Source organism: Leguminivora glycinivorella, chromosome Z (genome assembly GCF_023078275.1).
Source record: "Leguminivora glycinivorella isolate SPB_JAAS2020 chromosome Z, LegGlyc_1.1, whole genome shotgun sequence".
NCBI lineage: Eukaryota > Metazoa > Arthropoda > Insecta > Lepidoptera > Tortricidae > Leguminivora > Leguminivora glycinivorella.
Genome location: NC_062998.1, coordinates 36,063,321 through 36,078,022, shown reverse-complemented (window position 1 = coordinate 36,078,022; position 14,702 = coordinate 36,063,321). Strand labels below are relative to the sequence as shown.

The following is a 14,702-nucleotide window of genomic DNA, read 5'->3' as shown; positions in this document are numbered from 1 at the left end:
CAACTCAGGCTCATTGATATAACTCCTCGTCTGGAATTCGCTGACTTAAGGGAACAGGAAAACAATTTTTATATTTCACGTTACGGAATAATTATATTCATATAACTTCTGTTATGGCGCAGTTGGTTGGATTGTTTTTTTCTTACGTTACTTTGTTTGGACAGGCGGAGCTTCTTTGTTATCCATAATGTTTATAGACTGGTTTAAATTTTAGATCGTACCTACAAAACGGAGCTAAACCCTTGCTGCCTTGAACATGATTGTTAGGTCACGTACTTCTAAAAGAATTCAGTGCAAATCTATCACTTAGTTCAGCCATTTAATTAAAGTTCATTACACCCTAAACCCATTATTCATAAACGTTCACCAAAGCTATCAAGCCGATAAAGTTCGTTTGTCCCTTTCAGACTTATTGGTGTGATAGAAAGAGACAAACGATTTTTATCGGCTTGTTAACTTTAGTGAAAGTTTATAAGGCGGTAAGCCTTATTCATAAACGTTCGTTTCGACTGTACGGACGAAAATCGTATACTATATATTGTTATAACGATATATAAAAATACTAAGTATATTTTTCATCAGTATCTCTTCTAACTAAACGAAAATTGTATAAATATAAGTCTAATGAAAATAACTGTGAATCATTCAAAACTTTTATGTAGTTTATTTACTTGTGGACATTATTTTGGTTTATTTCTGACCTTTATTGTACTTCTGTAAGTTTGTCTATCTTGCCTACTTTAATGTTCCTCTCATCTAATCTAAGGTTAGCTGGAAGAGATCCCTTATAGGGATAAGTTCGCCTTTGTACCTCTGTTCCTGTAAACTGTATATGAATCTGTTGTACACAATAAAGTGATTACTACTACTACTACTAAAATTGGTAGCAAAATTATCACAATTGTTTACCTACTTTAATTAAACATTTTATGAAGTAAATTATAACTAAACAATAACTATATTGCTTGTAAGTAACAAAATATAATAGGTATTAAATTTAAATTAAATCACAGCCTCTTCTGGTGTAAAATCTTTAGTAGCAAAACTGACAATACTTTTCATAAACGTCGTTATACTTAAATTAATGTCGGATCGTGGGCGTATCATACCAAAACCGTTGTCAGGGCCCGTTATAGTTGTTTATGAGAGCTTTCAATGAAATACCATGTCCATTTCAAAGAATTTACTGCACAAAACCGATTACACATTTAATTACATCAAATAATAAATTCCGCCTATTATTTCGAGCAAACTGCCGGATTAGACCGATGAATCTCCAACAACGCCAGCACTCCTCAACCATTTCCACTGCAGATCGATTGGCAGCCTCCAATCATCTGTTCATCATCTGTTTTTCGATTCTGTCCTTTTAGACAGTAGCGTCCTCTCTGACGTTTTGGCAGAACTCAGTCGAATACCAGCCAGGTTGTACAAAGTTGTAAAACCCTTGTTTGTTCTATTTGTCAAATATAGCGTCATAAAACGTATCTTAAACATTTTGGTCATTCTCCGACACGGCCAACCTGACATATTCGCGTCCCTTGCGAATACAATGTCCCAGAAGAAAGTTCTTTGCAGTTTTCGCATGTGGACTCCATCAGTTGCTAAAAGACTAACAGGTTACGTAGCCAAATGCACAAACGCTCACGATAATATCTGTTTCGTAGCTATCTATCTCTCTCGCTCTTGCGTATTGGCACGACAGAGCTGCATTTCTGTCGGCATCTGGCGGCGACGATTGCCAGGTAACTTCTACTTCTCCGAGTTCTCCGACACAGCATCCTTTTCTCCAACATCGTGTACGTCAGTGCATCGTACATCTGAGGACAGAATACAACAATCTGAGGTATCAAAGCTCATCGCTCGGCCTCCCTGACCTGAAGAAAATTCTTTCTTTTTTTTTACTGCCAAGCAAATACTTAGTTAAAACCAAACATTTAATATTGCACTAACAATCACAATACCATTATTTAGCATCAAATAAAATATTTAAGCAGTAAAATACAATCAGGCTAATTTTCGCCGCACAAGGGGTACATTCCAAAGAAAACAGCGTGAAAATAATGTTCCCAACAATATGCAAAACAGTCTTTGCAAGAACCTTGCCATAGAGCTCTCATCTCAATTAAACCCTTCATTCATTTCCCATAGTTTACTTCTTTACTACTTCTACTTCTTACTCACTAGGTACCTTTGTTTATCTCGACGACGACGACCTAACTCCGACATATTTACATTACGGACATAACTTCGTATTAGTAACGTCGGGATTTATAAACTAATTATTTAAACACGAGATAAAGTCTCGACCAAAGTCACAGAAGGATTAAATAATTTGCGTAGAAAACCACGTAACTAATCTGCATGCGTAAAGATCCACGCGAAGCAAACCTCGTATGTCCACGGCACGCAACCAAACGATATTTTCAATAGTCTAATCTGTTTAAATATGATAAATATCTATCAAGAATACACAATCAGAAAACCGTAGAACCTTATTACACATACCTGTTATCCAGCACTCGTTTTCTTCCTAAATATTTACGCAAAACTGACGTGCAGTAACAACGCCATCGCAAGCTGTACTGAAGGAAGTGGCGGGGAGGGAGATACGAGGTATTTCTTTTACAAAATGGCGGCCGGGAGTTGCGAGGTTTTCTATTTTGCTTTTTAAACATAAACGGTTTATTTTTGGTATTTAAGAGTTTTGCCGTTAGATGCGTTCAGAATAGTACTATCTAAAAGTGTCAAAACATGATTTTCAAAAAAATTGGAGTTACGAGGTATGCGATTTAGGCCGACGATATGTACTATCAGCTGCAAAAGTGCATAGCGAATTTTTCAATGAATTAATTCATAATTTCTCCATGCACTTTTGCAGCCGATAGTACAAAAAACCTTAAGCGTACCTACTTATTTACTGTATCCTTCCACAAAGTCACCCGCATCATTAAGAGTATCACTATACTGGTAAGACATGAATATTTCATTAGTGTAAAGTTTAAATGATAACATATCCAGATAATTATGAGCATTGAGCGGAAGACAAATAGATAAGACCTAGTTAGATAAATTATACGCCTCAGAAAACCCTCAAATGTAAATTTGTACGCTTGAAATGTGAATTTGTACGAAATCATGTACGCTTGGTTATAAAACCTGGGTACCTAGCCAACGTCACTCACTAACGGTTTGTAAACACGGTTTAGTTTGTAGCTATCTCTATCGCTCTTCTGTAGTTGCGCGACAGAGCCTGCGTTTCAGCACAGAATATATAATAGTACAAGTACAGAAGGCCCACTGCTTTGATGTTCATGAAATGCCGCCGTTTTAAATGCCTACAATTTTTTTACAAAGAAACCAGCCGCACGTGCGCAGCGTCGTATGATAGGGTTGCCTATGGATTAAAACGAATTAATTATTCAGATAAAATTTTATACTATTACCTCTATATTTAAGTCTTGGGTACTTTCTAGGTATACATACAGTATTTTGGTTTAAGTTCCAACATCACAAGCCTTATTTGAACTTTTCCGAGGGACTTAATCAATAGTAGATCTGTGTAAGATTGTCCTATGGTATACATATTTTATTCATGATGTCTATTTAACTTAGCATTGTTAGCCATTCCACACGCGGACATCGCATATGAACCTTAAAAAAAACTCACGACGTAAAATAACAATAGAAAGTGCGAACGTGCGTTCCGTAAGGAAGCGCGCCACCCCTGATTAGGCCGCGAACTCGCGGCTCGCGGCATGTACTTGTAGCACGGCGATAGAATCGCGGAGTGAGCCGCCCCTGGTTTCAGCACCTAGCGTCAACGATTGTCACTTCAGCTAAGCCGGCTGATAGAAAAACCGATATTATAACGAAAAGGGTACTCACACTGCCATACGGGCCCTCGCCGAGGAAGGTGACTGGTCGCATGCGCCCCCGCGGGAAGTCCAGCAGGGGCGCCACTCCGTTTGGGGGCTCCGCTTCCGGCAGCTTTATGGACGTAAAGAGCCCAGGCGCTGGCCGCTCGCGCCGGCAGGTCCGCTCTTCAGGGTATGTCTGAGAACAAAGATAGCAGATGTATCGCGACTGCTCATTGGAAGCATAACCAGGGTAGCCAGCCGCGATAGAGTTCTAGTTCATCGCTTGGCGACGAACTACAATAACTCGCTTGCGCTATCATCGCGTCTCTTTTATTTACACGGGAGCGACTACCTTTTGTTCATTTCTATCGCCTATAGCTCATCGCTTACTCGTGTTTAATGGGACCGGAGCCTTACACTCCTGTATCATTCATACCTATAGCCTATCAAATGAGTATTTCAGTAGAAAAAGGCGCGAAATTCAAATGTTCTATATTATGTATTTTAATATGCCGCTTTTTAGGGTTCCGTAGTCAACTAGGAACCCTTATAGTTTCGCCATGTCTGTCTGTCCGTCCGTCCGTCCGCGGATAATCTCCGTAACCGTTAGCACTAGAAAGCTGAGATTTGGTACCAATATGTATATCAATCACGCCAACAAAGTGCAAAAATAAAAAATAGAATAAAATGTTTTATTAGGGTACCCCCCCCTACATGTAAAGTGGGGGCTGATATTTTTTTCATTCCAACCCCAACGTGTGATATATTGTTGGATAGGTATTTAAAAATGAATAAGGGTTTACTAAGATCGTTTTTTGATAATATTAATATTTTCGGAAATAATCGCTCCTAAAGGAAAAAAAAGTGCGTCCCCCCCTCTAACTTTTGAACCATATATTAAAAAAATATGAAAAAAATCACGAAAGTAGAACATTATAAAGAATTTCTAGGAAAATTGTTTTGAACTTGATAGGTTCAGTAGTTTTTGAGAAAAATACGGAAAACTACGGAACTCTACAGTGAGCGTGTCCCGACACGCTCTTGGCCGGTTTTTATTTATAATGTAGGAAACAGCTTGACAGGCTATAGCTCTCTTTAACGCTCTTCAGCATTTGTGCGACCGACTGCGTTGCATTTCGATTGCCACGTAGTATCGATGAATGCCACTTCGATTAGACCGGCTAGGCTTGTAGTTCATGTTTGGCGAACTATTATATACGCAACCGTCTATGTCGCAACAACATGGAAGAGTGATAACTGTGATACAGATCATACAGATGTGGTGCGAACAGCTTCTCGTTCATATTTTTCCAGAAAACGTTCGTATTTGTCATGCTAGTTCAGACAACGACAGTAGGTCTTGTACTGAGACTGATTGAAATAGCGCAACACGTTCGTTCGTTTCCGTAACAATACGAAGGAAAAGCTTTTCGCACTACATTTGTAGGTATTTTCGCGAAAAAAGATTCAAAAACGTTTTTTTTTTAAAATGGGTAAATGTAATGTTTTTCCTATTCAGAATCACGAGCCCTTTCGATCCTACTAGGTAAAAAAAGCGTCCCAAATTTTTTTTTCCACTTCGTTACCATTTTTCAAACACTTTGTACAGCGGCGGTTACAAAGTGCAAAGTAAGCAAAATAATAGAAAATTTTGGGATAATTTTTTTGTCTCTTGTTTTTTAGCCTAAATCGAAAGGGCTCGTGATTCTGAGTAGGAACAATATAAAATTTACCTACCTTATAAAAAATATTTTTGATGATTGTTCTCGCGAAAATACCCAGGTAGGTACAGTCACCGGCAAAAAGATGTGATGATTTCTGTACCTTGTCACTTTTAATCGCTTGACAGTTTCGTATGACATTTCAAACAAGACGTTAATATGAAAAGGTACAGAAATCATCACTTATTTATGCCGGTGACTGTACGCTACGGAGCGAAAACGATTGTACTCTTGCCTATGGGCCAAGGTGCCGTAGCCGAATGGCATTTCTGCGACGCGAAACGTAAACGAAACGCCGCGATAGGTAATATGGCTCTGTCGCGCCAATACGCAAGAGCGATAGAGATAGATATCTACGAGCGTTTCGTTGCGTGAGCGTTTGTGCCATTCGCCTACGTACCCTGGGTGCGTAGCCAAATGGCACAAACGCTCACGAAACGCTCACGAAACGAAACGCTAGTAGTTATCTATCTCTATCCCTCTTGCGTATTGGCGCGACAGAGCCAGACTACCGTTCGCGGCGTTTCGTTTTCGTTTCGCGTCGGAGAAATGCCATTCGGCTACGGGGCCAGGATTCGCAGGGTTATCTCTTTTTGTAGCACTATTCATTACGGGAGATCGATAAGATAAGTAACTAAGATACAGCACGGACCGTAGACGATAGGCCACTTGTGTGTTACCTACGCGCCCAGGTATGATGTAATAGCGCGCGTGCAGTAAACCGTAAAATGTTACTTTACTCCTCACTGGGTAATTTTGCATCAAGAGTTTTTATAAGTATATTACGATGTCACACGCTCATATACAGAGTGTAAATATGATACGGGTAGGAATTTTTAAATATTTCGACTCGCAATGTATTTCTAAAGGTCATATCGCGTATATGTAATGTCATTCATCGCAACCATGTTTACAGTACATTGGGGTGAAAATGAAGAATAATTTAAAAACACCTCTTAATTAAAGATAACAAAATCCTATGTCTGCTTTAATTTATCGCTCGTATAAGGCTTACATCCAAACTAATATTATAAATGGGAAAGTGTGTGTCTGTTTGTTTGTCTGTCCTTCACGGCAAAACGGAGCGACGTATTGTCGTGATTTTTTAAGTGGAGATAGTTGAAGGGATGGAGAGTGACATAGGCTACTTTTTGTTTCTTTCTAACGCCAGCGAAGCCGCGGGCAAAAGCTAGTACTGTATAAGTGTTAAAGGTTAAAGCATAATGGGTAGGTACCGTGAACCGGGGTAAATATTAGGATGGCCAGGGTAAATAGTTTTCCATCGTAATTACTCGGAAACGTTCGTATTTGTCGTGCTAGTTCGCATTTGTTCTAAAGCTGACTGCAATAGAGGAATATTTCACGGAAGTACGTTCGTGAGTTTCCGTTAAAATACGAAAAAAAAACATTTTGCACTAAATCGTGTAAGTTCCTTTAAAAATGCCTGCAGAAATCGCGTCATCCAATTGAACATAACAGCAGACCTTTGGATTTTATAGGACATTACGCGCGAAGTAGGCAGATATTACGGTAAAAAAGTAAAGTTACTACAATATACTACTATAGTACCAATTGTGTAATAGTCACCAATTCCACATATGAAATTTAAAACATAATTGGAAAAAGCAATACGTTGGGTTCCCAAAACGCAGCTTTTCGATTTACGTTACCAATAATAAAAAAAAAATTGCAGTTTGAGTTAAATATATCACAATAAAATGCATTTTCCTTTTGTCAGTACTAGAATTTCTAGATGTATAAAATTTTGGTTTGCCAAAAAACATTCTCGTAATTAATTACGCCTGTTTTTCCCTAAACAAAAACCGTAGACGGTATATTATAACGTATCTGTTGTGTTTCAGTCAATTAGCGGGCGAAGAAACCCAAGTTATTATGAGGCGTGCGCCACATTGATCAGTTTTTGTTACACCATTACACCCGTTAATAATCCCCGGTTGTACAGTCAGCAGCAGAAGTAGCGGATCAAGAGATGTGTGTCTGTCTATCAGTGGCGTGGCGTAAAAAAAATCGTTGATAAAGCCGGAGGAGTTTTCGGGATCTGTAAAGTGTGAACTTCTACAGATACTGGAGAATTTTAGGGCACCCGTAGGGAATCGAGTTGTATCGACGCCCCGCCACTGCTATCTACTATGCTCTATACATAAAAAAAAATAACTTTGACATTTTTGACCGCGAACTGTACCGATTTATCGATATTTAGTCTAAAAGTTATTCTGGATGAAGATACTTTTGGTGCGTTGTTTCATCCGGTCGTACCGTTCGTTAAAATGTAAATAGTCGTATTAAAATGGACATGTCTAAAGTACCATATTTATACTCGTATTCAGTTATATATAAAGGTTTTAGTTAATATTTGCCCATGTACCTAGCTCATGTATCAATAACCAAACGGTTATTTCGATATTCAATGTCATTTTCAAATAATTAATGATGCACAAGTAGGTTTCATTATTGAATTCGACACACTTGATCGCAATGTGGAATTCATTTAATAATTTGTGAAACAATTTGATTCGGTACAAATATGGCGCTAATTGATAGCGATGAGTAGCTAATATTATCTACAAAACATTGCTCAACAGACATAATTTAGATGCAAGATAAAGTAATAATTTTGAATATCATAACCGAACTTTTGGTTTAGGAGATCCATGTCACATCGAATGACTCGAGGACTAGGTGTTATACAAAAAGAACATAATAAACGTTATTTTTATTAATGTAGTGACCAGATCAAGGCACTACTTGAGCATTTCTTGTGTTGATTTGTTCAAGGAATCCTTGTGAAGAACAGTTATTATTAGTCAATTTGTATAGCGGAACCATTCTAAAACAAGTAACATATCTATCTACTAAGTGCCTGCAGATGAACATAATCTTTATTAATAATCATTTACTAGTTGCAATATATTTGGGCCGACTGTACATTAATTTTGAGTCAGTAAATAACACAGGTTTCGGACTTAATTGCTACCCCCTCCCCCTCTCAAGATTGTGCGCGCATAATTTATACTACACGTGAGTTATTGCGATATTTGGGTGGGTACATTATATTAGTATATACGGCATTGCTGCAATTATAATAACAATAAGTCATCCCGATGTACGAGGTAATGACAGTCGTATATAAGTATCTACTGGGTGCTTTTTAGATTACCTTAACTTCTAGGTCTTGCCGAAACCTCTCTCTACATTTTAAAAACATTGCACTTTCTTGTTATTATCAATTTATGTATTTAATTAATTATGGCGTAAAACTAGCGGCTACAATCCCCATACCTCCTTGCCTAAAAAAGATAAGCTCCTTATTTCAGTCAATAACCTCTAAAATAAATTTGTAATTTTTTTTAGTAAACCTTTATTCATTTTTTAATACCTTTATAACAATATATCACATGTAAAAAGAAAATATTTATAGATACACAATGAAATACCAATACAATACTTTAAACTTACTATAAACTTACATCTACACAGCCCTTAACATAAAACTTAACTATTTAACACATTAAAAAAAAAAAACACACAGACCTAACAAACTACCTAAATTAGTCAAATAACCCACCCCGCATCGTTCCCGACGCAAAAGTGCCCATCACACTAGCCGCGTTGCCACGCTGAACCGCGATGGACAACCTCTGCGCCAAGAACGACCCGGAGCGGGGGTTGAGACCCCTCTCCTGCAGACGACGCCCCAGCTCCCAGAGGAAGGTTTTTGCCTCCGCACACCAACACCCACTAGTCTCCACGGCTACCGGAACAAATACATAATTTGATAAGGCAGAGTACTTGGCCCTTTTTTGATCCGCCGCCTGCTCCGCAGCTCCTCCTGCCATCTGCACGGTGCGCGCGAGGTGCGAGGCGGCAAACGTACTAAAGCACGTGGCATCCCATACAAGGCATTTACCCCTCTCCCATGGCACCAGAGTCAACCCATCCGGCCTCTTACCGTCCGACCGGCTAAGTCCAGGTGGCTCCAGCATACACGGAACGTTGGCCGACACTAGTGCTCTACGAATTATGTCGTTCAACGCGTGATGCCGTGGGAACCTCCCAGCGCACCTGCGACAACTTAAAGCATGGTGCCCGTTGCTCTCCACCATCGAGCCGCAAATGCATAGATGTGGTTGACAAACATCGCAGCCGAGACGAAAATGTGTAATTTACTTTTCCCCTCACTAGGTCGGAAACACGTGTTTTGTCCTTTAATATCAGCGGGTAAAAACGCATTTTATCCACTAGTGGGTAAAGTAATTTGACCTTGAATAAAGTCAAATTAACTGCTTTAAAATTTATAAAAGTAACTGAATCTAGTAATAAAGATGATTTACCACCTGTGGAAATAGTGGAAGCAGTGATAAACGCATTTTTTGCGTTGTAGTTTCCTCGCTATAGTGAGGGGAAAAGTTTTGTGTTACACTCGGGGGCAAATGTATTTTACTTCTCGTGTGTTAAAAAACTCGCAAGTTCAGGATTCTATTCTCGAACCACTCGCTTCGCTCGTGGTTCAACTATAGAATCCTTTTACTTGCTCGTTTTTCAATTCCACACTCGGCGTTAAAATACAACTTTGCCCCCTTGTATAACAAATAACTATTATTTCCTTTTACAAAAATACACTGTAGGTATGATGTCTCTGTTATTTTTTACCGCGTCCTATACAAAAGTCCCTTATCCGTTAGATCTTTGACTCGAGAGAAGCAGATTTAAAAACCCTTTGTAAACTTTCATCCCTTTGTATTATTCACATTGCTGCGACAGAGTGAACCTCGCTGTAGTTTGCCAGGGGATTTAGCGAGTTAGGCGTGGTGTGTTCACGTTGCGAGCCTTGCACAAGCTATCTATATACTACACGTATTATGAAACAACTAGTCATATCAACATTTTAATCGATAAACGACTAAGCTTTAGTACTAAAGTTTTAATTAAAAAGTACAGGTTAGCTTGTGCAACGCTTCGCTGAACGTTTAATTAAACCTGAATTTTGTACATTTATATTTGATACGGGTTATTGTATTTAAACATACGTAGAATTGACTGTTTATATATCAGCGTGGAAGTTAGGTATAATCGAATTTCCATGTCCAAATATCTCACGGCGGCAATTCTCAGAAATGATCGAAGAAATGTCCTCATAGTTGCAGGTCGTCGAAGCCGTTTGAAAAGCTTGTTAATCAGCGGAATACGAAGCTGGGCTGTTATTCCCACTGGTTACTGAGTGCAATCGAGTCGCACTAATACCGGACCAAGCCGATTGGTTCCTACAAATTTGCTGCAACTCGATTGCGTAACCCAAGAGTACACCAAGCACACTTGTCCGAGCAAACGACTCGCCTACGCTTGGTCAGCGATTAGAATAACACCACAGGAGTCGGCTTTTCATTCGCTAGCCTTTCAGTACGAGCACAAATTCTATAAATCTTCTCTAAACACCGAGCAATAGCTACGTGGAATTAATGTTGGTTTGACATGTTTGAGCAGTTAGTTATTTTAATTAAATAGCCGATTGCATGCTTGGTGGCGTAACACCCTTGGTTATTAATGTTTACCGGCTCGGCTGGTCGGACGCGCTCAATATTGGTCTAACACATGACATCATATTAAAATAATTACAGCTCAGGCTTTCGATAAACCTTGTATCATTTACAGGCTAGGAAATGAATGATCGTTAAGAGGAATGCATTGAACAAAAATTTCGACTTCATAAACTTGTTATGTCTAGTTAGGAGCTAAACATAACTATTATAAAGTCCTACTTAGCTCTTGAGCCGGCGAGGACAGGGAGGTTTGAAGGTCTCATATTTTAGTTTTTGGCTTATATCTTAGAAACTATGCATTGAAGTACTTTACATAATTTGCCATAGATACGCCTAAGTTTTCATCAGTCATGTTTTTCGATGTCCTTGAATGTGATTCAATTACTTTCAATTTGATATTGATGATATTAATCGGGGGTGCTGAATTAATTTATGGTAAGTAGCACATTATTAACTTCCTTTCGAAGTACACTTTTTTTTATTAATTACTTACTTGTGTTAGAACTCCTCTTTACGTTTAAACCGCTGAGACAGACTCGGCAAGTGACAGAGGATTAGTTTAGGTTAGGCCCCGGGTTGGCTCAGGGGAACAGGACAGTTTTTAACTGCTGAGACAGACTCGGCAAGTGACAGAGGATTAGTTTAGGTTAGGCCCCGGGTTGGCTCAGGGGAACAGGACAGTTTTTAACTGCTGAGACAGACTCGGCAAGTGACAGAGGATTAGTTTAGGTTAGGCCCCGGGTTGGCTCAGGGGAACAGGACAGTTTTTAACTGCTGAGACAGACTCGGCAAGTGACAGAGGATTAGTTTAGGTTAGGCCCCGGGTCGGCTCAGGGGAACAGGACAGTTTTTAACTGCTGAGACAGACTCGGCAAGTGACAGAGGATTAGTTTAGGTTAGGCCCCGGGTCGGCTCAGGGGAACAGGACAGTTTTTAACTGCTGAGACAGACTCGGCAAGTGACAGAGGATTAGTTTAGGTTAGGCCCCGGGTTGGCTCAGGGGAACAGGACAGTTTTTAACTGCTGAGACAGACTCGGCAAGTGACAGAGGATTAGTTTAGGTTAGGCCCCGGGTTGGCTCAGGGGAACAGGACAGTTTTTAACTGCTGAGACAGACTCGGCAAGTGACAGAGGATTAGTTTAGGTTAGGCCCCGGGTCGGCTCAGGGGAACAGGACAGTTTTTAACCTCCGACGCAAAAACGACGGGGTGTTATTATAAGTTTGACGTGTCTGTCTGTCTGTGTGTGTGTCTGTCTGTGGCATCGTAGCTCCCGAACGGATGAACCGATTTAGATTTTTTTTTGTTTGAAAGCTAGTCGTCGTAGTAGTCGGGAGTGTTCCATGTTTCATGGAAATCGGTCTACTATGTCGCGGTCGGGGATTTAAATATTCAAAATTTTAATTTTGTGGTTAGGTTGTTATTTAAAAAAAAATTACAAAGTGAGGTGAAAGTTTGTATGGAAAATTAACTCAACCATCTACATCCCAAGCGAACCATACTAGGGCCACTTGTGCCACCCGTTTTGGTTTAACTCAAGGTTAGTGGCTGTCAATTGTCAACTTCCATGTAAAGTGGTGGGTTAACCTCGGGTTAACCCTCCATTTTCGGTGGTGCAAGTGACCCTAAGGATACAGGATATCATATTCTGACAGGTTACGATGAGTAAATAATTATAAATAAGTAATTATCGATTATACAATTAAGTGATTGACCGAAACAAAACTATGTATGTAAGTACCTATGTGGCAATGTATGTAAGTACTTAAGGGGTGATGGGATACATTGACAAATACTAACATAAACGTACTTAGTAACAAATTGTTACACCAGAATAACACTCTAGGTTAATGAACACATATAAGAGTTAATTCATTTAGAGAACTTTCTCCAGGCCCTTTGTGATTAGATAGGTACTATGTCGTATGAAAGCTTCTGGCTTTTCAAATATCGTGTTGAAGTCACTTGATCTACTGAACTGAGTTCTGCATTTAGGTAAAGTATTTATAAAAAAACGATTTGTAAAGCAATGGACACACACACATATTACTAAATAAATACGGTTGTTAGTAGATGGGAAAGGTACTAATCTTGGTAGAATAGATTTATGAGAAAATATGGAGTATTTGTCATACTTCACTGACATTCAAATGTCTATCTACTGCTTTATGAATTAAACTTACTCGTCATTTATGTTTTCTATTTGGTAGCAAATTAACCATGTCTTTTTGCTCCAGTAAGCTGACACTGTGCAAATAGAGAAGGTTGTAATAATAATTATAGAAATGATTCATTAGCTCGCTCGGGAGCGTGTAAGCCGCTGTAAAACATTAACAAACACAGGGTACAAGTCGCCTTACTCATTTTAGCGTCCTTTACTCATTTATCATTTTGAAACCGTCCACATAATACCCCTAATGAGTAAAATCCGAGCATACCTTAGGCGGTGCCATTAATATTACAGCCCCTTTCGGCTTGAATTCTGTAGTCGCGCGGCTCCGGGATAGTTTGAATATTGAATGGGTTGGCGATTTCAATGCCACTTTTATGTGTTACGGCGAATGATTAAGGACGTGTTGCGAAACTGATTTTCACCCCGAATAAAAGTGTTGGGTAGTAGAGTATAAGCATTTACATTACATACATAGTCAACCCCATTAGAAATGTGAGTCATTGCTTGCAGGAAACGTTAGCATGAGTCTGTTTGAAGTTTGAAATATCACTCTTTGTAAATAAAAATAAAATTAAGTTAGTATTGCATACTATTTCCTGTGTAAGTGAATTGTACTTTCTTATAAAGCTTAAAATATCTTTAAAGCTTTTTGAAATATATTTTTCTTGTACTTTCTTACCTATCTTTTCGCCATTAGTCAAATTTATAAAATGTATGATTATTTATAACTAACAACAATTATTTCATGAATTATTTAAAAGTATACGGACATGAACTCGACTGTAAGTACTAAGAGCATAATTATGTATTTAATTCTGACATTCATAGCAACGTCAAAAAAAAAGCTTATTAAGGTGGCTCGCTTAGGTTACCCGAAGCTCAGGCTGCGTTAGATGGCGTTAATCTTCAAATTACCAGTCTTATTTTTTTTGTGGAGTCTTACAGGAATTTATATACTTTCAATTATGCTTCGCGAACATTTAATATTAAAATTGACGTATTACAACAAACATTCAACTTCTCATTGTAACGTTAATCCCCTTAATGTAGATAAATTTACTATTTTACACTATTTCTAAGTACCACTCACACATACAAACAGTGTTTTTGTATTCCTTCTAGTCGATAATTTCACGCGGCGACAGCTTGTTTAAATAGCCTTGCGGTAAATACGTGCCATCGCATGATTTGCATGGAAGTACTGGGTTCGAATCCAGGACTTTTTCTCTTTTTTTTAATACTACGTCGGTGGAAAATAAGCATACGGTCCGCCTAATGGAAAGCGGTCACCGTAACCTATGGACGCCTGCAACTCAAAGAGTGTCGCATGCGCGTTGCCGCCCCATTAGAAACTTGTACACTCCCCTTTGCTGCGTGTGCACAGCAAAAAG

General features: G+C 38.9%; 1 protein-coding gene across 1 annotated transcript in view; it reads right to left on the bottom strand.

The window, feature by feature from the left end:
• Nucleotides 1-14,702, bottom strand: part of LOC125240961 (epithelial discoidin domain-containing receptor 1-like) — a 242,218-nt gene that overhangs the window by 37,195 nt on the left and 190,321 nt on the right. Inside the window, 1 exon segment of the mRNA XM_048149184.1 lies at nt 3,889-4,056. Within this exon segment, the coding sequence (XP_048005141.1) occupies nt 3,889-4,056 (168 nt within the window).